Source organism: Chinchilla lanigera, unplaced genomic scaffold (genome assembly GCF_000276665.1).
Source record: "Chinchilla lanigera isolate Chin_1 unplaced genomic scaffold, ChiLan1.0 scaffold00065, whole genome shotgun sequence".
In the NCBI taxonomy this organism is placed as follows: domain Eukaryota; kingdom Metazoa; phylum Chordata; class Mammalia; order Rodentia; family Chinchillidae; genus Chinchilla; species Chinchilla lanigera.
Genome location: NW_004955466.1, coordinates 6801375 through 6829168, shown reverse-complemented (window position 1 = coordinate 6829168; position 27794 = coordinate 6801375). Strand labels below are relative to the sequence as shown.

General features: G+C 39.5%; 1 protein-coding gene across 1 annotated transcript in view; it reads right to left on the bottom strand.

The window, feature by feature from the left end:
* Positions 1-27794, bottom strand: part of Kcnh5 (potassium channel, voltage gated eag related subfamily H, member 5) — a 338297-nt gene that overhangs the window by 213559 nt on the left and 96944 nt on the right. The window contains exon 7 of the mRNA XM_005399159.2: positions 11451-11877. Coding sequence (XP_005399216.1) covers positions 11451-11877 — 427 coding nt within the window. The remainder of the gene's footprint in view (positions 1-11450; positions 11878-27794) is intronic.

Genomic DNA, 27794 nt, shown 5'->3' with positions numbered 1-27794 from the left:
CTCTCCATGCCTCACATTTCTGAAACACAAAACTATATTTCTAGCTGCCTCATAGGCATCTCCAACCGAATGACCTGCAGGAAAAAAGGCTGATGCTCTTCTAGCAGTATTACCTTTTCCCTCTTTCTGTCCCAGAGAAGTGCTATGTCATTCACTCAGCTGAATTTGGCAAAATATGCAATCCCTTTGGACTCTTCATAGTACCTTACACATTCATTTATTCACCAGTTACAACTTTAAAAAATGCTTCAGGAACTTCACATACAATATTGTCTTGGTTACTTTTGTCTCATTGCTGAGACAAAATACCCAATGCCCAAAATGAAGGAAGGAAAGGTTTATTTGGCTCACAGTTTGTGGAGGTTTCAGTCCATACTTGGTTGGCTCCGAGGCAGAAGATAACAAAGCAACAAGAGCAAGGGGGAATGGCAGCCGAACAGCAATGTAGCCAGAGCAAAAAGGAGGAATGGCAGCAAGCAGCCTCTTTCCCTCCCTTACATCGTAAACAGGCTACCCCCACCTAAGGGGCATGTAGCTCTCACATAATCTCCATGCCCTCCTCTTCCACAGGCTCAGGATGTATACAAAGTAAGCACTCTGGCTTCCTGCTAAGTCACTTAGCCAAACCTCTAGACTCCCCAAGTTGACACAATGTATCAACCATAACAAATATCTTTTTGGATACCACAAATAACTCTGCCACTATTCTCTCCACTTGATAAATGATGTTTTAGATGACTGTTATAAATTCTCAATAGGTGACATTAAAAAAATGAAAATAGTTTTGAAAGTAGTTTTGAAAGTAGTTTCAAAACCTACAGTCCTTCCACAAACCATAAATGACACTACACATGCCAAATCCGGTCTACCACCCACTTAAAGTTGTACTAACGCATCACCATACTCATTTGCCTTAGCCATAGAATAACAGAGATGCACAGCTGTAACAGAGACCTGATGGGCCACGAAAGCTAAAATACCTACTATCTGGCCCTTTAAAAGAAAATTGGTTTTCCAGCTCTAAATATATACCATCCTCCATATACCTCCCACCTGAGTTTATGTCTTCCTAGATTATAGCAACAGCTTCCTAAGCAGTTTCTCTGCCCACAGCCGTTGTCTTCTCCCATCTCTCTCCCACACTGAAGAATTGAATTCTTAATTGTCCCACAATCTTTATAATAAAAGGAACTCCCTTTATGAAACTTCCAATTCTCAGTTCCATGCTACCTCCACAGCCATGTAATGTCTACTTCCCACTGAAGCCAAAGTGAAATTCACAGACTTCCCCAGAAAAGCCAAGCTATCTCATTTCAATGTTTTTTAATGTGTGTTCTCAGTACCTGGAAAGTACCTACGTCCTACTTCATTTACCTACTTCTTTTTGAATTCTGAGCTTAAGGGTCACTTCCTCCTAAAAACCTTCCCGCACTCCCTGTGGCTAAACTGGGTGAACTTCATTCTTCATTCATTCATCACTCGGTCAGCTATCAACTAGGGTACAACATTTTGTGGTGATATACAATGAAAAACAGGAAGAAAAAAAGACCCTGGTCGTAAGAACCCAACTTCCAACTTCCTTCATCTCGTCAAAGTCGCAGATCTGAGCTCACAGTATAGAAATGAAAGTAAGATGGGGACCAAGATGGGGAATGCGTATGAGGGTGGAGATAGAGAAGAGCGGGAGGCAGAGACAGACAAAGAGATAGAGAGATGGCTCAGTGATTTTCTTGTCTGACACTCTTACCAGACCACAGACTTCATGGCTGAGAAGTATCAAATGTCTCAAACACTAATGCCAGCCAGAATACCCAGTATGCTGTGAATGAATTAAATAATTCTGAGTGATAAAGGACACAATTCCAGAGACCAAGACCATTGCAAAGAGTCCGGGCTAATTAAAAGGTCACTGAGAAAATTACTGGCCATTTGCTAGAAAAACTCAACTTGTACAGAATGTGGAGCTTGGAAAAATCTGACGAGGCATAAAACAAACATAAGTACAAAAGAAAACTCCTGCCAAAGACGAGTTTTATTTTAAATAAGGAACAGGGACAAAAGTGCACATCACACAGTCTTTTTTTAAACTACTGGACTGTACATCTGAAATACTAAACCATAAAAAGGTACCCATAACCCTGAACTCTGGGTTCCACAAAAAGTTTTTTCCTCATGGGACACTCAGCTCATTAAAGAAAAGATAAAAGAAAAGTCTTTCTTGCAAGCTAGGGTAAAAGCAGGCACAAAGAATTGACCCAGTTTCCAAAATAAACATTAGGCTTAAAGCTCTCCCCATCTGGCTAAAACTAAAACCAGAAATGAAAAATCAGCATGTTCACACTTCCTTCTCTACCTAAACCATGATAGCAAGGCCAAGAAAAAAAACGTAACATATAGCTTAATATTATCCCTGTGTTAAGTGTCATATTAAGATTTGTAGATTTTTTTAATATTGGAAAAGGGTAACAACTCATTGTTAAACCTGCCTGGACATCCATTTAGGTCAAGCATCCTCCAGGTCCCCATGGGGCATAATGTATATACATCTTCCTGGGCCCTTGTTATGGTTTGTGTCTGGGTGTCCCCCCCAAATCCTCACACAGTCATGGGGCAGGCCTCTAGATTTATGGTTGATTTATGGTCCAATGCTGGAATTATGGCTGTGAGTGCTACACCTGCCCTGGGATGGGTAGACTGTGTACGGTGTAAGGGAGGGCAAGAGGCTGCTTACCACGGCTCCTCCCTTTTGCTCTTGTTGCTTTTGCTGTTTTCTGCCGCCATGAACTGTTGACCTCTGCCATGTGCCACGCTGCCTTGGAGCCAGCCAAGTATGGACTGAAACCTCCACAAACTGTGAGCTAAATAAACCTTTAATTTTGGGAGATATTTTGTCTCAGCAACAAGAACCGAGACACCCATCCTTTGCCCAGAGACAAGTGTCTTCCTAACTGCCTAATTTCTACATGGAAAAACACTTCCCTTTCCAAAAGCACAAGTTATTTTCTCTATAATTTTCCCTAACAATCTTATCTCTCAACTCTTTCATGAACATTTTTCTCAGAAAACACTTCTTATTCAGCATAAAAGAAAGTGTGTCCTGTATGTAGAAAAAAAGAAAACTAAAACCTTCGTTACACTACCTTCATTCCATGTAAACTTCATTTCCAATAACCAGCCCTATTCTACAGAAAGCAGAGCAGGGTAACTGCACTAACAATTTTAGATTTATAGAATGTTAACACTGAACAAGATAGCTTAAAAGCCATTTATTTCAACTCTTGAATTTTGCAATTTTACAAACAAAAACCCAGAAGTTGTTAAAGACTCCCTACGGTGGATGTTATGGTTTGGATAAAAAACAGACTTCAAAAGAGTTTTGTGTTGCCCTCGTGGTTTCTGATGGCTTTTAGGACATGACTGGATCATTCGTCAGTGATTTAATCCACTCACATGATTATAATTTGATGACATTATTGTGAGGTACTAGAACCAGCAGATGCATCTTAGTTTCAGAGAGTGGATCATGGGAGTGTGAATTTGGGGACTATATCTGGTTCCAGTCCCTCACTCTCTGACTTTCTCCCTCTCTGCTTCCTGGCTCCCATGAAGTAAGCAGCTTTGCTTCACAACCTTTGGTCATGATGTCTTGCTCCATCTTCAGTCCCACAACTGTGGAACCAGCTGACAGTGCACTGAGCTTTCGGAAACCCTGAGCCAAAATGAACCTTTCTTCTCTTAAACCGATTATTTTCAGGTAATTTAGTCGCACCAATGAAAAGCTAAGTAACACAGAAAAATTGATAGCAGGACTGGAATTGTTGCGATGGCTATACCTGGTCATGATCTTCAGAAGTATTTGGAACTGGTTTGAATGAAGAGTTTGGGAAGATTTGGAAATGTGGCTAGAAAAACCCTAGAATGCTATAAGAGGAGCTTAATGGGCAGTTCTGGTGTGAGCTCAGAAGACCAGGATGCTGATAGAAATACAGACATAGAAGACTGTGTCATGAGGTTCTATATAGGAAATACTATGTTTCAGACCTTGGGATCAGGACAAAGAGCATCTCAGAAATCAGCAAAGCCTCACCATCACAGGTTCAAGGACATAAAACTGTAAACTCTTTTAAAGCTTTTGCTTTGAGAAGAGAGCCTCCATGGTACACTGCTCACTCAGGGTCACCTAGAGAAGTATTTTCCTGCTTTCCTCCATCCAGACTCTCAGAGGCTGCTACAGTCATGGTCCAAAGGGGCCCAGCTTGTGTGTGGCTCAGACTGACAGCAGACCTGGGCAGCAAGGTAGTTTTACAGCTTTGGAGAATGCAAGAGTTAGAGCATGATGGAGGCTTCCAGCAAAGTTTCAAAGGAAGGCCTGGGAGGCCTAAGGGCTACTCCTGAGAGGGTGCTGCATGAAGCCATGGGAGTAAAGCTAGAGCCACAGTAGAGACTCAAGGAGTTAGAGATGCCAGGAGCATGGAATGTCTGCTGAGGAAAGCTGTAGGCAGTGATTAGACCCAGCCCAAAAGAGAGGCCATGTGGGCTGCAACCACCAAAGACACTGGAGATGGCGTTATCCAAGCCCTTTGGAGATCACATCTCCCTACCACATACCGTGGGTGTCAGATATGGAACTATGGAGGGTATAATGTTTGTGCTGCTGGGGTTTCAGTTTTGTCTTCATCCCATCCCTCTTTCCTATGCCACCATTCCCCCCTTTTAGAATTGGAAAGTTTATTCTGTGCCATTGTATGTTGGAAGTATGTAACTTGATTTTGAATTTTAAGAGGCTGACAGCTATGAATTTACCATGCATCCCACAGGAAACTCTGGACTTGGACTTTGGGGCAATGCTAGAGCTCTTAGGACTTTGGAGATGGACAGAATGCATTCTGCATTATGAGATGGACATGAGCCTTTGCGAGCCGGGGGTGGAATGCTATGACTTAGATCAACAGACACCTCCAAAAGACTCCATTTAGTAAGAATTTGGTTTCCTGTGGGCTTTGGAGAAGTGACTGGATCATAGGGCTCTAACTTCTTCAGTGGGTTAATGTATTTGTGAGATTATAAACTGATGGCATCATTGGAAGATGATGGAAACAGGAAGTGGAACCTAGTGGAAGGGAGTGGATTACCAGTTGTGACCTTGGAGACTGTATCTGGCCCTGGCTCCCCTTCTGTGGCTTTTCCCTTACCCTGTGCTTCCTGGGTACCAGGAAGTAGGCAAGTTCCCTCTTTCATGCTCTTTTGCCATAATATTTCTGCGTCACCACAGACCTAAGAGCAATGGTGCCTACCGACCATTGTCAGAAACCCCAGAAATCATGGGCAAAAATAAGTCCTCCCTCCTTTAAGTTATTTATCAGGAGCATTTTGTCACAGCAACAAAAGATGATGAAGAGTGATCCTTCACACATTTTTCCCTAAGGTACTCGATCTTTCTCCAGGCCCTTGGCCTGGGCCTTTTTTTATTTATTTTCTTTTCCAATGGGTAAAGGTCATGGAAATGGCCACACTCACAGATTGGGTTTACCCAGATTCTACAGAGGATGGTGAATGAGTCCTCAGCCAGAAAATGTGATGTGTGGCACTGAGCTCCTCTGCACAATACTGAGTGACAGGTGTGTAACTAAATGCATTTAACAACATACATGGAGATGCAAATTGCCCTTGACACACATCGTTCTGGTATCAAGTCCTGCTGACTTGATGGTCAGCAGGTCCTGCTGTCCCTTTCCATGTACTAAACCATTTGTATGTGAGATTATAAACCAAACCAGTCCTTAAACGAAAGTTTTTAGACTGTTTAAGCTACCATCAATTACCTTGTTTTGGAAAACTGAAGGTAAACATCGTTATGACTTGGTGCCTTGTCTGAACTCAACCATTTCCGCAGTTTGTAGTTTTGCTGTTCAAGTCTCAGTTTACGCAGCAAGAACAGATTCTGATTGTCATGTCCCGTGTGAGTCAGGCTGCCTCAATTTAGCAGTGAGAAGATGACCAGAGAAAGAGTAAACAATGTTTTTAAATATAAAAAATACTCAAAGTTCAACTTTGCAGCCTTTTGACAGATGCTTTTGACATGCTTAATGATGGATTTAATATGCTATTCAAATATACAAATATATGTACATATAGGGATAACAGTTTTATGTTTGACCATAAATTATTTATGGAAAAGTTATTCATACTTGTACTTTCATGCTATATTTTTTTCTTTTATAAAGTTGTAATGAAAGATGCAAATATAGAGTTCTTCATGATGGCTAAATTCAACTAAAATACAGGTTATGTGATACTTTAGCAATAAAGAAGGAACTAAATAATTGCTTTTTGATGAATCTTTAGAAAAGGATTCATTAAAATATATTAAAAGGATAATCATATAAGAAAAATCTCATACTTGTATTCCTTTGTTTTATAACCATCAAAACAAATGATCAGTGTACTGAGGTGTTTTCTGAATAACAGCAAAATGAGTCAGTCTCCTAATCTTTGGAAAATGGAAAATTATTAATGGTTCAATAATAAGATTATGTAAATGAAATGGATTAGAAAACATTTCAGGAAGGCATCATTAAGTATTTACTGAGCAAATTAGCAGAGAGATTACCCACATCCTTGATCTTAAAAAAAAAAAAAAAGTGGCTATTTTCCACAACAGCTGCAGAACTAAACTGCAAAAGTATTTTTTCACTAACACCCACTGACACTGAATTTCAGAGACATCAGCAGAGCAGTCACACTCATTCGGGAAGGGACAGACGCAGAGGCATGGGCAGAACCTCACTGTGTGTGGTGGGGCCGGCAGGTCACTCCACATCACACACTCCAAACCAGGAAAGAGACAACCTGAGGTAAAGAACATTGATGGCAGGCATATGCTGAGAACCTGGGACTCCACAAGGCCACATGAGAAAGAAAAGTACTTCTAAAGAACTAGGAGCTGGATTTGCTGCCCTTGAAATTTCTTATTTTTACTGGAAGCGAAAGATAGCTTTCTCTAGAAAAAGAGGCCATCATTTACAAGTAGTGACTATTTTTTTCTCAACAGAATCTAAGCAACTGATGTCTCCATCAGCTTTTCTAAGAAAGGTTTTCCGTAGTCACTGAGTTACAAGTCACAAGTGCTGCTTTAAGGAAGATGGGTTCCCAGCACAGATGAAAGCAGTGACTTTTGTGCTTTTTATCGCTCTCTTCCTTTTCCTCCTCTGCTTCCCCTCACACACTCACACCTCAGAACTCCTGAGATCACACACTGGATTCAAAAACACTGGTGATTCATTTTGTTTGTCTTCTGTGGTATTAGTGTAGGAAAAATAATATTAAGATAGTGAACAGCTACAATAATCTCATTTGGTGATACTTTTATGCCTGTATGTCCAAAAATTTAGAACTGTACAAAGTCATTATAATACTTCATGAGTCTAGACAGACTTCTCTTATCTTTTCAGTTTATTTAAAGGAAAATATGCCATGAAAGATGAAAAAACTAAAAAGAAATTAAAAGATATCTCTCTGGAAAACCCTGTCTCTAGAAACTGGATTTACCTGGGCAAAGTGGCACACACCTGTAATCCTGGCACTCCAGGAGGCTGAGGCAGGAGGATCACATGTTCAAGCCCAATCTGGGAATCTTAGTGAGACTTTGTCTCAAATTTTAAAGTAAGAATAATTTAAAAGGCTTGTAATGTAGCTCAGGGCAAAAGCTCCAGGTTCAGTCTCCAGTACAAAAGGAAGAAGGGAAGGAAAGAAAGGAAGTAGAGAAGAAAAAAAGAAAGGAAGGAAGGAGGGAGGGACAGAGGGAATGAGGGAGAAAGGGAGGGAGCGGGGAGGAGGGAAGGAAGGAGGGAGGGCAGGGGGTGGAGAAGGGAGAGCAGAACAGAGTAGAAAACTACTGATCAGGCATTGAAAAGAAATAGCAGAAACTCAGGAAAGAAAATAACCAGGTTTACCACTGAGTATTCATCTTGAAATCAAGATAGGAGCATCAGAAAAGAGGTGAGAAAGAAATGTAAATTTAGAAAGGACAATTACCCACACATGAAGTAAAGAAGAAACAGAACCAATCTGAATCAAAGTTTCAAAACCTCAACTGAATCTATGTGAAAATTTCCGACTTAGGTGGACTCAGAAGGTGGATAATATAAAGTGAAGAGAGAAAGGGCTGTTGGTTCTTCTTGAAATTTGTATCAGTGGACCAGTGAAAGACTTGGGGCTAGAAACCCAGCTAAAGGAACTACTACAGAAAAAGACGATACAGGTAAGCTCACTGCGTGTTTCACAAAAGACTCAGGGTCATGAAGATGTCCTGGCTGGCATCTTCATCAGAGACCTAGCTGGGGAGGGTGTAAGGGTGGGAAATCCACATCATACCTCCAACTCACTCATATAACAAATTAAAATTAAGCATGGAGTTGTTATAATCACTTAGAGGTTAAGGATATGTAAGTAGAAAAAGGCAATCAAAGGCCCTACTCCTGTGGTGCTTCCATTGTGAAGGAAAAGAAAAAAGGAGTAAGCATGCTTTCAGTTCTTGGTAGTGAAAAAAAGGGTTAAAGGAAGAGGATATGGGTGTCAGCACTAGGGTGGTTTTTACATGAGGGTGGCTTTGAGGGAAATATCTGAAACAGTGATTGAGAGGAGATCTGTATGAATTCAGGAAGGAAGTCAGGAGAGACGCATTATAAGCACTAGGAAAACAACCCTAACGACCCTTACACAGTACTAAACTTGATGCGCTTGGAGACAAGATAACTAGCAAAGATTGAGAGGAACGGAAAAGTAGGAATACCGGAAAGTAAAGTGAGTAAGACAGACAAGGGTCGCTTCTGTAAGCTCTGGATAGATGAAGTGGGAAATCTGGCATTTATTTTAAGCGCACTGGAGAGACTTGAGCAGAAAACAGCACTTGCTTTACTTTAAGAGGGACACTGGCTTCTAAGAAGGAGCTGTGAGGCAAGAATTCCAACAGACAGAACATAAAAGAAGCTACTCCAAAATTCACCTCGGTGATACTTGAGAGTTAGTGTTGGGTGGTCAGCTATGGAAGTGAAGAGAAATAGGCAAATGTATTCTGAAGGCCAAGCCAAGAGGCCTTGCTTTGTATGGATGTAACACATGATAAAACACGAATCTAGCATGATTCTTAGATAGTAAGTCTGAGAAACAAAGCGAATAAGGGTGTCCTTCAACTTTACATGAATTCTATCTTCCTATGGCCTCTTATCAAACACTATGCTACAAAATCCATTGTACAAGACAGTTTGGATATACAGATACGTACCTATACATCAATTCATAGATACACATATATAAATATAAACATGTATCTTTCCTTGGCATTTATTTCAGAGAATTAAGAACTTATATGCATACAAAAAGCTATAGACAGGTGTTTATAGCAGCTTCATCTGTAATAGCCCAAAAATAGAAACAACTAAAATGTCCTTCAATAGATGAATGGTTAAACAATGTTATATATAAACCATGAAATACTACTCAGAAATAAAAAAAAAGAAACTATTCAATTGATTCCATTTAGATGGCGGTCAAGGGCAGTATGCTAAGTTGAATAAGCCAACTTCAAAGTCACATTTTTTACATTATTCCACTTACATAACACTCTGAAAATCACAAGATCGCAGAGATAGAGAATAGATTATTAGTTTAAAATGTCTGGAGATGCCTGGAAAAGGGGGAAGGGAGAGATTACACAAGGGAGAGATCTGTGGTAATAAAACAGTTCTATATCTCAACTACACTAGAAATTACAGGACTGTAAGTATGTAGTAGAATGATCACACATATTCTCATACCAAGATCAGTTCTGATGTTTTGCTATAACTCACAGAAGATGGAGGAAGCAAGGGAATGAAGGTTCTCTCTGTACTATCTTTACAACCTCCAGAAATCTATAATTACTTCAAAATAAAAACTGATTTTATAAAATCTAACTACGTACAAGTGCAAGACAAAAATATTAAAAGCAGTATACTATCAAATACTATATGTGACAAAATACTGCCTTCAGAATTTATGAAGCACATTTTTGTCAGTACGTATTACTAAGACATCTTTGGTGTTAAGTATCAGCTCAACTGACCATCAAAATTTCTCTGTATTAGAACATTTTGCTCCTGAAGGACTCTATAGCAAATAGCACTTGGAATTTAATGCTCCCTCTAACTACAAGCTTTAACCTGCAAATAGAACCTGTGGGTTCTTTTTTTCTGCATCTGTACACAGAAGGATTAGTGTGAGAGAAACTAATAGCTGCTAACAGTGGTGCTCTGATAACTTTCAGATATTCTGAACTATGAAACTTATTTGCTTAGACCCAAGCTATTTACCTTTCATGGGCCAGTCAATGCCTCTGGGCTCTAATATCTGTCCAGTCAGTGTCAAAATCCCAACCCCTACAATGTGTACTCTCAAAAAAAAAAAAAAAAAAGATAGCTTAGACCAAAAACCAGTGAGTGTGATCTCAAGGCTTATGGTGTGCCGTGATGGTAATTAGACTTTTAGTACAACAATCTTAAGGTTGCCTTTGGTAACAGAACTAGACTTGCACAAATCAGAGTGAACTTGGTGGTACAGTGACAGTGAAGTCTCCTTCAAGATGTCTTAGAACAGATTCTTGGGATTGTATTTCCTTAATGTTCTGCTCTTCTGACGTCATCCAGTTTTAATCTGAGTACGGAACATGTGGTGTCTGGTCTCCTGAAAGGCCCTTCTCCTTCCAGCAACACCATGAAGACGCTTTACTTGTGGGTGCATCTAAACCTCAGACACTTGTCATTGCTTCCTCACCCTCTCGTTCCCTCAGTCATTATTCAATCTAGAGTGTTTGTAACAGACACTAGATTTACAAAGCCTTTTGGGTAGTCTTAATTATAAAAACTCACATATCCCAAGGTCAACTTCAATTCAGAAACTCAGTTATTAACTAAGGTATTGTCTAAACTATGTATCTCATATCAAATCCTGTCTGATTTTTCTGGAGTGTAATGCATTATCAACACAACCTACAGAAGGAGCCATCCTGTCTAGATGCTGGTACTGGTTCCTTCAAGAGCGCTTTGCCAAGTACAACACTATGAACAGAATTAAATCACAGAGTTCCCATTCTGAATTTTGTGTTATTCTACCCCAGTAGTGGTGAACCTGCATGCACGCTGCAGTGGGCTGTTCGTTATCACTGAAAGCTCTAAAAGGTTCGCCATCACTGCTCTCTCCGTACCATTTTTCACATGTCAGTACATTCTAAAGAGTAAAACAAGTACTTGCATTTTCATTCTCTGAACTGGAATAAAACTTAAACCAATTGCAAATGATAGAGATGAAAACATCTTTCCAAAGACAAAATAGTTCATTTAACTCCTGTCAGAGATGGGCACCAGGAAGACTGCGAATATCCATCATTTTGAAAGAGAAAGAAGTAAGATACTTACAGCCAACCATCATCATGGCCACTGAGAACATCTTCTCCACATCTGTGGTAGGAGCTATGTTTCCAAACCCTATGGTTGTAAGGCTTGTCATGGTAAAGTAGAGAGAGGACACATACAGAGAATCCTTGCTGGGTCCTCCTTCCCATATCCCCGCGCTGGAATTGTACCGATATGGAGTTCCAATGCTCAAGGCCAGCTGGTACAGCCAACTGTCTATTTGGATGGTGTTGGTGACTTCATCGATGACCTCATAGTCTCCGATGCTATACCATATGCAGGCCAGCCAGTGGGCGACAAGTCCAAACACACACACCAGGAGTACAAGGACTGCAGCTCCATATTCTAGGTAGTGGTCCAGTTTCCTAGCAACACGGCCCAGTCGTAGGAGACGCACCACTTTTAAGGAACTGAAGAGACTGCTGATTCCCTGAATAAAAGAAAAGAAATGAAATCTCACTTTCAGAAAATAAAAAGTTCATACAACAGGGCATTTCTGTGAACTTGATCACCCATTTATATACTGAGAGTGTACACGTAAGAGGTCTGACTGTAAGAAAACAAAAGAGCCAAAATAATAAACTTTTTTTAAAATGCTATTTCCACCCTACTCGGAAGCAAGATTTAAAAAAATGTTAGTACATAAAAGAATTTTCCCTTACGAAATGATTAAAAATCTATTTTCACATGTGGAATATGAAATAACCAAAGAATGAGAAACCTAAGGATAAATAAATTACAGAACAAAATAAAAGAAAGATAACAGGAAACAGAAAGATCTTTTGCAAAAGGGAAGGGGACTAAGAAATGAAAGGAGGGAAGGGAGAAAAAAGAATTAAGACGTGTTGGACCAACTTCCCACAACAAATGTAATCATTCTATACTACAACCATGTACAAATAAAAAACTTCTTCAATAAAAAGAGAAGAAAATTGCACAAGCGCAATGCATACAGAGTGCCAAACTAGGGGTGATAAATTCAGCTCTTTTTAATTTTTCTTCCTATAAAACCTTTTCTCTACTCTTCTTTTTATTTCTTACTTTATAATAGCAATGTACACCAAAACTTCAGGAGAAAGAAACCTAGCCTTCCAGCGAGCAAACAAGAAATCCTTTTGTACCTCTGAAAAGAATAAGCAAATATCACTGTTGGTCCCACTGCCTCCTGCCACAGCCAGGCTGAACACTAAATATATAGAGTAGAGTTCTAAAAAGTGAGAAGAGCTGAACCTAGGATGGAGAGAAGACCTTCTAATTCCTGTCATCTTCTAGCAGTAATCATAGAAAAGAATACCAAAAGGAAAGAGCGGGAAGAAAATTGAGAAGCTTAAAATACCAAACAAAGCACAGCATAGTATTTCTTAAATCTAGGAAGATCCCATAGCTACTTCTGCAGAAGTATATAATACACCAGCAGGGGGAAGGATGGGGGGCAGAATCAACACATTCCTCATGCAGATCACAGAAAGGCCAGGAGAGGAGTAAAAGCATAGACCCGGAAAGCCATCAACCGATCACTGCCAGAAAACAGAATCAAGTCCATGACTTCCTTACTGCTAATTCTGTCTCCTAGACAGTGGGCAAGGACCTCAACACAAGGTACCCACAGCTTAATCAAGACCAACATGGGGGAAATACCTGATGTAGAGGAATGGCTGTGACATTAATAAGGCTCTACAAATGACACTGTACAGTTCTTAATAAGTAGTTAAGCTGGAAAAAGTTAAGAGTGCCCTGGCATTATTAAATTATACTCTATAATGTAGTATACTTTGAAATTTCTCACAAGAAAAATTTAAGATAGAAAGAGACAGAACTCAGCTATGAAGAAATAAGAGACCCTGATGTAGTACAAGGTAGCAGGAGTTATTCTGACAGTTTCCTGTCTCAACCTCAATTTCTTTAGACTTGCCTCTACTTTAGCAGCAGCTCTCAAATATAATGCCATCCATGTAGTCTTAGAATAAATTCTCATTTGAACACTTGGAGGGGAAACAAAGACACTGAACTTTAGGCAGTTAAAAGGATCAGAATTCCAGCACTCTGAGGGGCTGACACAGAAGGATCACAAGGTCAGTGCAAAGGCCCTGGGTTGAATACTGAATAGCAAAGAAGGGAGGAAGGGAAGGAGGCAGAGAGGGAAAGGAAGGAGGAAAGGAAGGAGAGAGGGAAGGAGGAAGGAAGGAAGGAAAAATCAACAGAATTAATAACATTTAGAAGACAAAATAGCATGATTCAGTGTCCTGAGACCCTGAAAGGTAAGAAGATTCAAGACAGCTTGGAAGCTCTCTGAAATGGACCTATGTAGTCAATCATGAAGGAATAGGAGAAAAATAAGCATTTGTTTATCACTTCTGAAGTCTGGGCTCTTGGGTTGAGCCCTAGGGACATTAAGATAAATATATCTCACTTTTGCTCTGAAGGGAGGTATGATCCAAACGCATGAAAAATTCAGAGTTCAACTTAAAAATAAAAACAACATTGCTATAGACAAAACTTTTTAGGTGACTTGAATTTTTACAGGAACTCTGAGACCTCTGTTTAAATAGAAAAGCCACTTCTACCTGAATTCTTCTCTATAAAAACAAAACAAAGAAAGCAGAAAAGAAATCCTAACTCCATTCCATGATCCCCAAATAGAATGTGAAGATTCAGAATATACTAGAAGTAGGTTCAGTGGATGGAAGGACCCACTCCTCTGATCTCTAGCTGGCAATCTTCTTCAAAATGAGATGACCCACCCTGAAAGGGACAGTGCTAAGGGTCACTATGTCAAAAGTACATTTCCTACAGCCATATCAAACCCTACTTGGGTATTACAGAATGTTCTGCATACATTGTAAGTGCTTTTTGCCATAGGTTCTATGACAACACTTTTCCAAGCTTTTAACCAACTCCCCATCTGACAGTGTCTTTCAAGATCACTTTCCAGAGCTACCCTCCCACATGCTTCTATGATCTCCGTCAGCCCTCTTCTGGTTCACGTCCTGTATGTTCAGGTTCCAACTGACTTCCGTATGTGGATGATTCCTGGGTCCACTTAGCACAAATTACTCCTTTGTGAGTTTCTCACTCATAGCCAAAGGCCTGCTGCACGTTTCCATCTGGATGTCTCATAGGTAGCTGAAAGGTAGTACGTCTGAAAAAGATTCTTCCCTCCCATAACTCAGTCCTCTCTCTCCTACCTTATGACATCATTACCCATCCCAGCACTGCGACCTGGGTTGAGACTGAGCTCCTCCCTGTTCCTGACAGTCACCTGATGGTTATAGTTCAGAGGAGGCAGGATACATTCCCCTGGTCTCTAAAACACAGTTTTCTTTTCATTGCTTTTCATATAAATTTGATTTTTATGGGTCCATGTTTGCAATACATAATGACTAATGTCAGCTCCTCATGGGGAGCTGGTACATGTGCATGACACATCTTAATCATTTTTTGTTCCCCCTTCCTGCCTCATCCCTCCACTTCTTGGACCCCTTCTCTTTTTCAAAACAACAAGCTCCCTATTTCCTATTACTTATCTTTTATTTTGCTCTTTATATATATTCTGATTTCTTAGATAAGGGAAATCATGAGATACTTAATCTTGTGTGTCTGATTTATTTCACCTAACACTATAGTCTCAAGGTGCATCCATTTTCCTACAAACGGCTCAAGTTTATCCTTTTTATGGCAGAGTAGTACTCCATTGTGTATAAATGTCTTTATCCATCCCCATTTATCCACATTGCCTTTATCCATCCCCACCTATTCACAGACATATGGATTGCTTCTGAGACTTAGCTATTATGAGTGTACAGTACAGCCATAAACGTGGATATGCGTATCACTATAAGATGATGTCTTTAACTCTTTCAGGAAAACACCTAGAAGAGGGACAGCTGAGGCAATTGGAATTTCTATGTTTACTTTACTGAAGAATCTCCACTGTGATTTCTACAGTGGTTGCTCTAGTTTACGTTCTCACCAACAGTGCAGAAGAGTGCCTTTTTGCCGAAAGTGTTACCAGCATTTGTTATTATTTGACTTCTTGATAATACCCATTCTTTCCAGAGTAAGGTAGAATCTCAATGTTGTTTTAATTTATATTTCTCTAATGGCCAGAGACGTTGAACATTTTAAAAAGTATTTATTGGCCATTTGTACTTCTTCTGAGAAGTATCTGTTCATTTCACTTGGCTATTTATTGATTATATCTTTTATTTGGGAAGATACAATATCGTTTAGTTCTTCATATATTCTAGATATTAGCTCTCTGTCCAAGGAGTAGCTGATAGAACTTTTTTCCCATTCTGTAGTTTGTCTCTTCACTCTGTTGGTTTTTTTCTTTGCTGTGCAGAGACTTTTTAATTTTATGAGATCCCATTTGTTGATTCTTGGTATTTTCTCTGGTGTAATTACAGATCCATTCAGAAAGTCTTTGTCTGTGCCTATGTCTTCATGAGTTGTAGTTATGTTATCTCCCAGCAGACTAAGTCTCTCTCCTTGAACATTTAGATCTTTGATCCATTTTGATTTTAGTTTAGTACCTTGTGAGAGATATGGGTCTAGACGCAATCTCCTCTGGCAAGCAATTTTCTAGAAAAGAAGGTGCTTGAAGTGCCTAGGTACTCAAAATATATCTATGTACTGTCTCTCCAAGAAAAGTCCATTTTATATTCCTATGGCCATGGCTTGGTCATCATTCCAAGCTTTGTTTTCACTTGTGAGATGCAAACACCTCCATTAGCCTCCCTCCCTCTGCCCTGCTGCTTCGGGCACAGATCCCATTATACAGGTTACCAGTCTAGTGCTTTTTTCACTGTACAGTTACCTAGCTGCATCCTCTCTGATCTAAAATCTGTTCATGCCAGCTCATTACTTCTAAGGTTAAATATTCATTCCCTACGATGGCATGGAAAGGTCATGAGAACTTGGCACCCGCTTACCTCATCAGTCTCTCTGCCCCAGCTCCTGTGTGCTTGCCATGCTGTGCCCATGCGCGGCTCTGTGTAGTTCACAGAATGCCTGTGCTGTCTGGTCCTAGAATACAAGTTGTTCCTTCCACTTGAAGCACTTTTTCTGGCTCTCTTGGTGGCTAGGATCTTGCTTGTAATTATAACACTCTCCTCCATAAGCATTTCCCTGACAGTTTTTCTCTACCTCTACTATCTTCACTGACACACGCTCACTTCTCTCCCCACTGTGAGAATTAGGTGTCTTTCCTTTGTGTTACTATATACTCTTCTCACATCTCCATTGCAGCATCTGCCACTAATACACTTTATCACAAGCCTATTGCCATGCATGATATTCCAGAACATTCTAAACTCTGTAAGGACAGTTTCTAACTTTAGTCACCAAGCAGGCAAATGGAAATATGTTAGTCAATAAAGTGAACACAAGAAAATTGCAACACAAGAAAATTAAGAGTTGAAATGGGGAGCTTTTGTTAATAGCAAACTGAGTATGACCTAACCATATAACGGGAGGAAGAAACAATGTAACTTCAGGTTGCATTATAGAGTACAGCATTAAGTACAAAAGGGAAATGGCCCTTAATCCCGCCACTAATCATTCCACAAGCATAACACACATATTGTATTCATTCATCAGAAGACTGCCAAGAAAACAAACTCAAAACCATACTATAGCAGGAAATATGGGACAAAAGAAAAGATTGGAGCAAGGTATATCGGCATTCACATGTACAGGGCATAAATGCAGGTTGAAGTTGAATGGAAAGAGAAAATCATATATATGTGATGAGAATATATATCATAAATATGTGAGACATATATGGGCTGAGCAATACTAATGTGAGTAACCTGGTCCACCATTGGAGATAACAAGAATACACAGATGTACCACACACTTCCATGCAGTTAGCCCGGCAAAATCTAGACCATTCATTGCTACTTGGAAAACACGACAAAAGGTAGTGACATTATTTACTACATCCCAGGCACTAAGTGTTTTCTATGCAATGACTGACTTAACCTTCAAAATAAGTCTATGTGACAAGTATCATAAAAACACAGAAAAGTTAAGCAATGTCACTAAATTCATACTGCAAGTAAGAGGAGGATCAGAGATTCAAATATAGCCTATATGGTTGCAGATTCTTTGCTCATTCTGAGACTTACTATACTATGCTTACAACATGCATGTCATTTACCTAACCACATTAGTGCCAGCAACACTAGCTGAAATGTGAGGCATTCTCTACATGACTGAAAGGACACTGAATTCCTAAGTGTCTTAGGAGTGCGTGGAGGCCCCCAGGCTCCATTTATCTGTAGTTCTTTAATACAGACCAACTCATTTCATTCCTACAACAGCAGGATTTCTACCTTCGTGATACACAGGGGAGGAGTGAAGTTCAAAAAGGGAAAGCAGCCAGTCCAAAGTTACAGCTAGCAAGGAACAGAAGCATCACTCAAAGCCAGTCCTCCACATTCATAGTGAATTTTCTACAAACCACTATGGAGTCTCTGTCCTTACCGTAATCCATCAGGCACAATCACTGCAATATAAATCTTCCTAAAAGCACTGAGAATGTCCACCAAGGGCTCCTCATGATACAAAATTAAGCATCTCCTCTTCTATAGCCCTTCAATGCCCACAGGCTCACCTCGGGTACACTGCCAGGGTATTTCACACTAGACCTCTGCATAGCCACAAACTCCTTTTGGCTCCCAAACATCTCGTCAAATTTAACCTTTGAATTTTTTCCACGTGTTCCCCGCATCTTTTTATCAAACCAGAAATTGTTATTCAAAATTAATAATACACAAAAAAACTCATTTTGTTTTACTTGGAAAGTTTTATTGTTTTGTATCGAAAAGGATTTAAGGTAATCATTATAAATCAAACCTCAAAATAAGATTTATGTATGTGACAGAATACCTAAAACTTGAAAGAATACAAATCCATCTCTAGTAGAATAAATGCATATGGTGTAGTGTAGTCACTCAATGAAATACTACCTAAAAATAAACGAGCAGATTAGAATTTACCCAATAAGAAATATAAAATTTAAAAACACCAAGTTGAGCAAGAGCAGTGAGACACAAAAGAGTATATGCTGTAAGATTCCATCTCTAAAAAATTCAAAAATAAATAAAACTATTTTATAGGGCTAAATGCAAGAATGTAGTCTCATTGTTGGTGTATGGGCAGTGACCAGGAAGGGAATGAAATTTTGTGGGTCTTGGTCATATTCTGCTTCCTAAAATGGCTACTAATTACGAGGTGTGTTCCAATTGTGAAAATGCTTTGAGCTATATACTTCAGTATACTTTTCTTTAAGCATTTTAAAGATAAAAAGACCTCCATAGCCACTGCTCTTTTGCTTCATTAACAGACCCCCATAACACATGATTCATATTAATATCTCACTCACCATAAAATGGGGGGGTCATATCCAATACTGTAGCTAAAATGAGATTTTTCTTATTTTATGCATCATTTACATAACCTTTAGATTGGCCCAGGAATTATATTTAATTAACTGTTACAACTTTCATTGCACTCATATGGTAATACTGGATACTTTCACAAGCGATCCTCAAAAAATGTACTCCTTTTTTATCCATTCCTCAGTTGATGAGCATTTGGGTTGTTTCCAAGATTTAGCTATGACAAATTGGGCTGTTATAAACATGGGTGCACATATATCTCTGTGATATGATGTTTTTAATTCTTCTGGGAAAATATCTAGAAGGGGAATAGCTGGGTTAAGTGGGACTTCCAATCCTAGTTTTGTGAGGAATCTCCAAACTGATTTCCACTGTGGTTTCACCAATCTACACTCCCACCAGCACTGGAGAAGGGTTCCTTTTACCCCACAGCCCCGCCAGCATTTGTTATTGGTTGATTTTTGGATGACAGCCATTCTTTCTGGGGTGAGATGGAATCTCAGTGTTGCTTTAATTTGCATGCTGAGCAACGGATGTGAAGGTAACAATATGCAGTGGAACAAACATGTGACAAACGTGACAAACATTCATTTTGTCTTGAAACCCTGTATCTTTTTAATGATCTTGCTTTGTGTTGTTTATCTTTGTGATGTTGGTATGCTGCTATTGTTCTTTTTTCCTCATATACTACTCTCTTTAAAATAAAAAAAGAAATGCAAAGAAAATGTACTCCTTGTCTACTCCTACCCTTTTTATAACCATTTCTTGATGTCTACTTTCCACTGATCTTATCTGTTCATTCATTCTCTGCTTCATTTCACTTCAAACTTTTCATCCTTCTATGTCCTCCTTTGCACTCCAGTGGCTTTCTGCCTCTATTCTAACCCCTGAGCTCTTAGTACACAAGTCCCTGGGGATCCTCTGGTGGGAGAGAATATCAAAGGCATCAAATGCATAATGGAACACAGCAGGGTCAATGCAGAACTCTTACTCACCAGCCTTCCACACTCCCAGTCAATTTCCTCCCTTAACAAGCCCCTCATAGTAGCATAAGGAACGATACCCAGGAGACAATTCTGTGCTATTAAGTCTTTCAGTTATTTTTATGGAGTCCCAATTTAGAAAGATGTGAAGTGCGAGAACAAAAACAATACTTTGCAATGATAAAGCCATCGACAATGCAAATCAGTTCTCTCAACTGATCCCCACTAATAATAGGAGACAGATAATTCAGCCAGTACAGTCTTCCTTCTTGCCTTCTCCTCTCTTGTATAAGTAGAAAAGGGAGAATCAGAGAAATTTCTGTCCAAGGACCTAGGATAATGAAGGGGGAGGTAGAGCAGGAATAGAGACTTGTCATATACAGTCACATGATTTTTTACATACATCTTACAACACAAAATGTTATACTATTATTTTTTTAAAGAGCTGTGGTTATCTCCATTCCTACATCTATACCCCTTGGTAAAGTGATTTGCAACTTTTCCCATAGTGAAATATGGTCTATTTTCCATCCATGGAATCTAGACTGGTCATTGTTTTAGCCAATGGAATATGGCACATTTCCAAGACATGCACAAGCAGCTTTACACGCCTCCACTCATGGTCTTAGAACTCAACCCTGCCACTGTGTGAAAGAGAGCAACTAGGCTTTTGGAGGATGACACATCCCAGCAGCAGCTCTTTGAGGTATGCATCCCAACTCTCCTAGATATGCCAGGCCCCAGGTAACTAAGCAGCTGACCATAAGTGCACGAGTGAACTCAACTGAGATAAGTGAAAGTAACCTAAATCAGCAGAAACACTCAACTGATCCATAGATTTATTTGCCAAAGAAATAATGCTTATCATTACTCACATAATTTTGGAATAATTTGTTAGGTGGGCAAAAAAAAAAAAAAAGCTAATTGATATTAATGTGGAAATAGTGCATATGTGTTTCTGAGTACAGAATTTCACACTTTCATGACTTAAGGCAGAAGAAAATAGAGATACCTCAGTGGTCTCATTTTAACTAAAATGCTACCAAATAGGTGAGATAAGTATGTAAAATAAAATGTAATACAAAATTCTGAGGTCGTATTACCTGTTGCCCTGGAAAGTACACTGCTATAATGCTTTGCATGGAATGGTGACAACTAATACTCCATGAAAATAGAGAAGTCAAGTTATTACTCCATTTTCCTTATAAATATTACTCAAATTCAAACTCACCTAATACCTTATTCAAGGCAACACCCATGTCAGGAACCTTCCAGTAAACTGGCCTTGGTGTTTCTTCACCAGTTCACCTCTAGTGACCTTTTCCACTTCTCCTAAGATATCCACTACCACGGTCAGAATGTGAAATTTGACATACCCTAGAAATTGTTTGAGCTCTTACGTCTTGATTTGAATTATCCTACCATCTGACCATATCCTCTTCTCTGTCAAGTTCAGTGATGTCAATTACATGAAATACAATAGTAGTTCAACCTTACTTGTTGGGATCGGCTGGAGCTGGAAATTGGTTGTATGTGTGAGGGCAGGACAGAGCCAGAGTGCCTCAAGCAGTCGAGCTACCTCAGTCTTGAGAAAAACATCCTGCCTGGACAATTACAGTCATTAGTCGCTAGGCAACATTACCTCTGGTGACACTGACTTTGCAAAAGTACCAATAAACACCCCTACTGTTGAAGATAGGTCCTCTTGCTCATCAGGAAGAGGTCACCTCCACCTGACCTCAGCTTTTGTCTCTTGTCTTTCTTTTCTAAATCCCCTTGCCATTTTCTCCTAGGAACCACAGATAGGCAACTGAGTCCTACACTTACTGAACCTCTAGTCCACTGACAGATACAGTTTTCCACGTTCTATTAACTGGCTTCATTCTCTACTTCCTTAATTACACAGCTCCTTAATTTTAATAACATCAATACCCTGAATTCCTTAGCATCCTTGACTCTTCATTAAAACCTCTATCAAAATCTGAATCTTGGCTCAATTACCAACTTCTTTTATGCCTACATTAAGAATTTCTCAAAAAAGTCATGTAATCATACAGTAGAACAGATTGTTTCCATTATGAATTCACTACAATCAACCTCAAAGCATTTCTCAAATTTTTTTATCATTTTCACTCTCTTTCATATGAATTTACCTAATCATTATATATCAAACTTTCTCTACTCTGTTCAAAACTCCAACCATTCCCTGATTGTATCCTTCCCACGGACATTTAAATACTTTATCCCCTTCTTATTAAAAAGATAGTAATAATACACCCTCTTCACCCTCCCAACATCAGTTATCTGATTTAAGAAATCAGAAGCCAAGAAGTATTCTTGCTACACCTTCCCAGACTCCTATTCCTAATCTATCTTTAAATATTATCAGTTTTAACTCCACTATCTCTCAGATTCATCAACTTCTCTCCATCTCCATTATTACCTTAGATCATGTTATTAGCAACTTCCTCCTATATTTCCAGGAGCTTCCTGAGTTTAAAGGCATTCATTTGAACTCATTCAATCTGTTCTGAACACTACAAAACAGTTTTTCAAAATCATTCCTAAATTAAAATCATATGACAGTTTTTCATTGCGCTAAAATCTGTTTTGGTTTCACAGACTTACATGGTCTGGTCAATGCTTACCCTCTAGCCTTATTCCTCACTACCCTTGTGCTCACTTTCCATCCAACTTTCAGTTCTTTGACTGTCCCAAGTTCTTACAAACACAGATACTAGGTACTTTCTCTTTGTTCTAAATGAAATGTTCTGTATCTCTTTCATGTCCTTGTCCTTAGCCTGCTTGACTCTATTAATACTTCAGATCTTAGCACAGTCATTATCTCCTCGGTGAGTCTTTCTTTCCAGTCTACATCAGGTCACTGCATTATATAATCTTAAAGAACCACATACATTCTCTTCCTCACCGTTGTCTTTTTGTGATTGTGTGTATGCATCTTATTTGTTCATTCCTTCCACACTAGCACACTCTCTAGAATTCTCTGACATATAGTAAACTCTCAAATATTTATTAAAAGAATGGGTGCACTAATTAAAGAATAAGATAATACATAAATCTCTCATAATAATTATTTGCTTTTCCAGCACTGACCGTATAATAAATAATTAATAACTGTTTGATCATTATGAGTACACCACATTGGCAACTGGACAAAAACCACAAAACAGTAATAAGCTGTTTGATAAGCACTGGCTTCTTATTCTACATAGATTTTATACATGAATGACTTACAGAGTCCATTTCCATTTCCTTTTGTAGAGTGAAATTTATATGCTGAAAGAAAATTGCAAGCTACATTTGTTATCTGAACCTCTAACCCTGATAACAAATTCTATTGCCTCCTTCCTATTCAGAACTCACTTCTCCAGCTCATGCTACTAAGAGCTCCACAGGGAAATAATCCTAATTACTCCAAGCATTAGCTAGTTTCCTTCAGTACAAGATCTGAATTTTAATAAGTTGTACATAACACCTATTTTAGCCTGAATATATTCCTAGGGAGTCACACTTGTATGCAGACAGACAGACAGACAGATAGAGACAGATAGCCAGATGAAGAACAGGCATTTATTTTTAGCAATAATCATATTGTAGTTAATGCTTCTTGTTGTAGAAGGAAATTTTTTTCTTTAATATCCATTGGGGCTATAGAAAATATAAGGCCTGATCAAAATATGCAACTGACAAAGATTATATTTCCTAAAACCTTGACTTTTTCAAATATTATGATACACATACAAGCAAACCAAATTGAGGAATGCTTTAAGTTCTTTTCCTGTAACTTTGTACAGCTTTCAGAAGAAAAGCCAGACCCTTAATACAATCTTGGCTGCCTCTCCAGTCCCACTGTGCAACTATCTTTGGCTCGTTACAGTTTGTACATAGAGAACTTCTTTCCCTTCTTCAAAAAAGTCACTTTCTCTTTCATCTGAGGGATGTCCAAACATACTGTTTAAACAATTACCTAACATAGCAACTTCTCCTTTTTCCTGGTGAAATCATACCCATCTTTAAGGTCTGTTACTGCTTCTGTCTAGATGTTTCCCCAAAGCTTCATGTGGTAACAGGTGGCCTTTTTGGAGGTGGCTGATCTAGGGTTATGATGCTGAGGTCAAGGATAGAATGCTGAAATTGATTCATAGTGCCATGCTATTATTAAGGGTGCCCCACCCTAGGTGTGAGTGATATCCACCCTAAGGGTGTGGGTAGCCTGGATAAGATATAAAGGCTTAGGGATAAGATGTAGGGGCTGGATAAGCTATAAGGGCTAGAAAAAGGCTATATGTCACTCGCTGCTTCTTCTCTACTTCACTGCTTTATACTGCCTTCATCCCACCATGAACTGTTTCTCCTCTGCAATGTCTTTCTGCCATGCCACCCTGCCTTAGAGTTAGTTAACTATGAAGGAAATCTCTACAAATGGTGAGCTAAATAAACCTTTCCTTCGGTAACTTTGGGTGTCAGGTATATTGTCTTGGCAACAAAAAAATTAATCAAGACAGAATTTGGTACCAGACCAACATCAAGAGTTCTACTTATTCTGGGGTTGGGGATTTAGCTCAGTGGCAAAAGCGCCTGCCTGGCAAGTGCAAGGTTGTGAGTTTGGTTCCCGGTACCAGAGAAAAACCAAAAAATAAAGAGTTCTACTTATTCTATCTTCCAGCAGATTTAATGTTTCTGTTTTAATATTTAGATCTTTGATCCATTTCAACTTTAGTGCATGGTGAAAAAATATACCCAATTTTAATCATCAGCATGTGCAAAGCCAGTTTATCCAGCATCATTCATTAAAGAGGCTATCATTATGCATATCTAAAATGCACCAATAAAATCTGATTGAAGAAAAAAAAAGAATTTGGTGCCAAGAAATGGGGTCATTGCTGTGACTGTACTTGACCATGTGACTCAGGAGCCTTTCAAACTGGCTTGTGGGAAGAGTTTGGAAAGGTCTGGAGATGCCAGCTGAAGAAGCAGCCCTGGAATGCCTAAATCTGTACTTGATGAGAGATTCTTGTCAGAACGCAGAAGACCAGAAGACAGATAGAAATCCTGCTGGTAAAGGCCAGGCTCAGGAGGTCTCTGCTGAGAAGAAGGACTGTACTGGTTGTGGGACTCCAGACCATGTGTCTTATGCCATGGTAGAAGGTTTGTCTGAATTTTGCTCATGTCCAGACACTTTGTCTAAGACTGACATTAAGGGTTGTGGACTAATCTTGCAGAAAAAGTTGCAAGAGAATCTAATGTTGAGGTGATGGCATAGCTACTATTGGGGTCTTTTAGCCAGATCTGTGTTGACAATCAAGAGCAAAGAGTCCAGCAGAATGGTCTAAAACATTGCAAGTTTGGCCAGAAAAGAAGTATCAGTGAAGCTGTGAACTGCACAGATAGAGCAGAGCAGAACCTGTTTCCTGAGAAGGAACAGAGCCATAGAAAAGATGGCCTGAGGGCATCATAAAAAAACAGCATGACTCCAGCTTTTGCAGCCTCAAAATTGCAACAGCAAAAGACTTTATTTTGAGAAGAGAGCCCCAAGGACCATGTTCGAATTGCAGAGACCTAAAGAATCTGTTCTGGGGATTTGGTTCAGAGTACTCGGCAATCCAGCCACTTAACTTCTACAACCAAAGAGAAGGAAGCCTAGCTACTGCTCCAGCTGGTGGCAGACCTTGGCTTCATCCGTGTGGTGCTGATTTTAGGCACAAGCAGGATGTACCAGTTGTAGAGTAAGTAAGGCTTCCACCTGGATTTCAGAAGGAGGTCTGGGAGGTGAGGCAATGTGCTCTTGAGAGGGCACTGTGTGAAGCTGTGAGTGTGAAGCCAAAGGTGCACTGGAGACCCCAGAAAGTTGGAGAAACCAGGAACATGGATCATCCAAGGAAAGCTCTAAGGAGCGAGCAAAGCTGGTCCAAGGGAGAAACTATGAGAGCTACAACTACATGCAGTGCAGCAGGGGTGTAGCCATCCAAGCCGTTTAGACTTCACATCTTGCCACAGACTGCCTTAGGTGCTGGATATGGAACTACAGGACTTAATGTTTGCACTGCTAGCTTTTGGACTTGCTTAGGTCAAATTCCTTTGTATACTCCTATTCATACCTTTTGGAATGGTAAGGTTTATCTTGTGGCATTGTATGTGGGAAGTATTTAACTTTCTTATCACTTTTACAAAGGCTTGCAGCTAAGAGTTTGCCTTAAATCTCAGAGGAGACGTTGGACTGAGACTTCACAGCAATGGTGAAACTGTTAGGACTTTGACAACTCTTAAGAGATGGACTAAATGCCTTTTGTACAAAGGGATGTACATGAGTCTTTGAGGGGCCAGCGGTAGAATGTTATGGCTTGTATCTAGATATCCCCCAAAGCTCCATGCAGTAATAAGTGGGATTTTTCAGAAGTGGCTAGATCTCGAGTGTGTGATTCCGGGATTAAAGATCCAATACTGGGTTTCTTTCATAGTGCAATGCTAAGATTAAGGCTGCCAAACCCTGGCTGTGAGTACTACCTAAAGGTGCATAGCCTGGAATAGGCTATAAGGGACAGAAATAGGGTCATCATTTGTTGCTTGCTGCTGTTGCTTCCTGCTTGTTCTATGTGCCCCTCTGCCATTCCATGCTGCCTTGAAGCCAGCCAACTATGAACTGAAATCTCTACAAATGGTGAAGTACAATAAACCTTTCCTCCTTCAACTTTGGGTTCAGGCATTTTGCCTTAGCAATAGGAAAAGTAACTAAGATAAGGTCTAAGCTGAAATATCATCTCTTTAGAAAAACATCTATTAACTAGGAGCCTTGTGTAAATGCTGAAATGATCACTATGGTGGACCATGTAAGCAAAGAGATAAAAGAAAAAAATTTAAGTGTATTAATCAAGAGATCTTCAGAGAAACAGGAACCAATAGGAGCCAACAGGAAGGCAAGAGATACGAAAGATAGAAACAGACTGATTTATTTTAGAGAACTAGCTCCATGATTTGGGGCCTAAGAAGGTCAACAAACTGCCATCTATAAACTGGAGATCCAGGAAAGCCAGTGATATAATTCAGCACCAGGGCAAGAGCAAATGAGATGAAATACCCCAATCAACTAATGAGGCAAAAAAAAGAAGAGAATTTATTCTCTCTCCATCTTTTGTTCTATTTGGGTCTTTGATGGGTGGGAGGAGGCCCAGCCACATCACAGAGGGTGATCTACTTTACCAAATGCACAGATTCAAATGCTAATCTCATTCAGAAATAACTCACAGACACACCCAGACATAATGTTTAATCTGGGCACGCAGTGTTTCAGCCGAGACATGAAATTAACCATCATGGTAAGCAAACCTATCAGTACAAATAAAAAAGAGAAGCATCCCAGCAGCACTAAGTGAATCACACTACTGTTGGAACATTCAAGTAAAAATCTATAATCCTTGGGTAAATAGCTAGGACAGCAGGATAAACAGCTGTGTTCTGCATAAGTGGCCCTCTACCAACCATTTTAATGATATTATATGATAATGTGTTACTGTTGCTATGATAAGATATTGGAAGAAACAATTCAAAGCAGGATTGTGAAATATATGAAGGTGGTTAAAATGCAGCTCCAGGTTTATATGTTTTTCCCTACTCACTGGCGCAGACCCAAGCTCATACTCATTCCTCTACGAGTTTAGCTGTGCCTTGGGCCAAGGACTCCTGACTCACCTTGGTCTGGGGCCATATATTTGATCCTGTTGGCTAGTCTCTATAGGAGGGTAGGAGACTAATTTTGATGAGTATTAGTTAGCAAACATAGATGGCCTAGTCACACTGATCAACCTCCCCATTTGTTTCAACAAAATTGAAATCAATATCCCACCCGTACTGTAAGTCTCTCTCCATTATTGCAATGTATTTGAATAAAGTTTTCCTTGCTGTTCTTTGTTTTTGTTTTTGTTTTTTTTTTTTTTTTTGGTTTT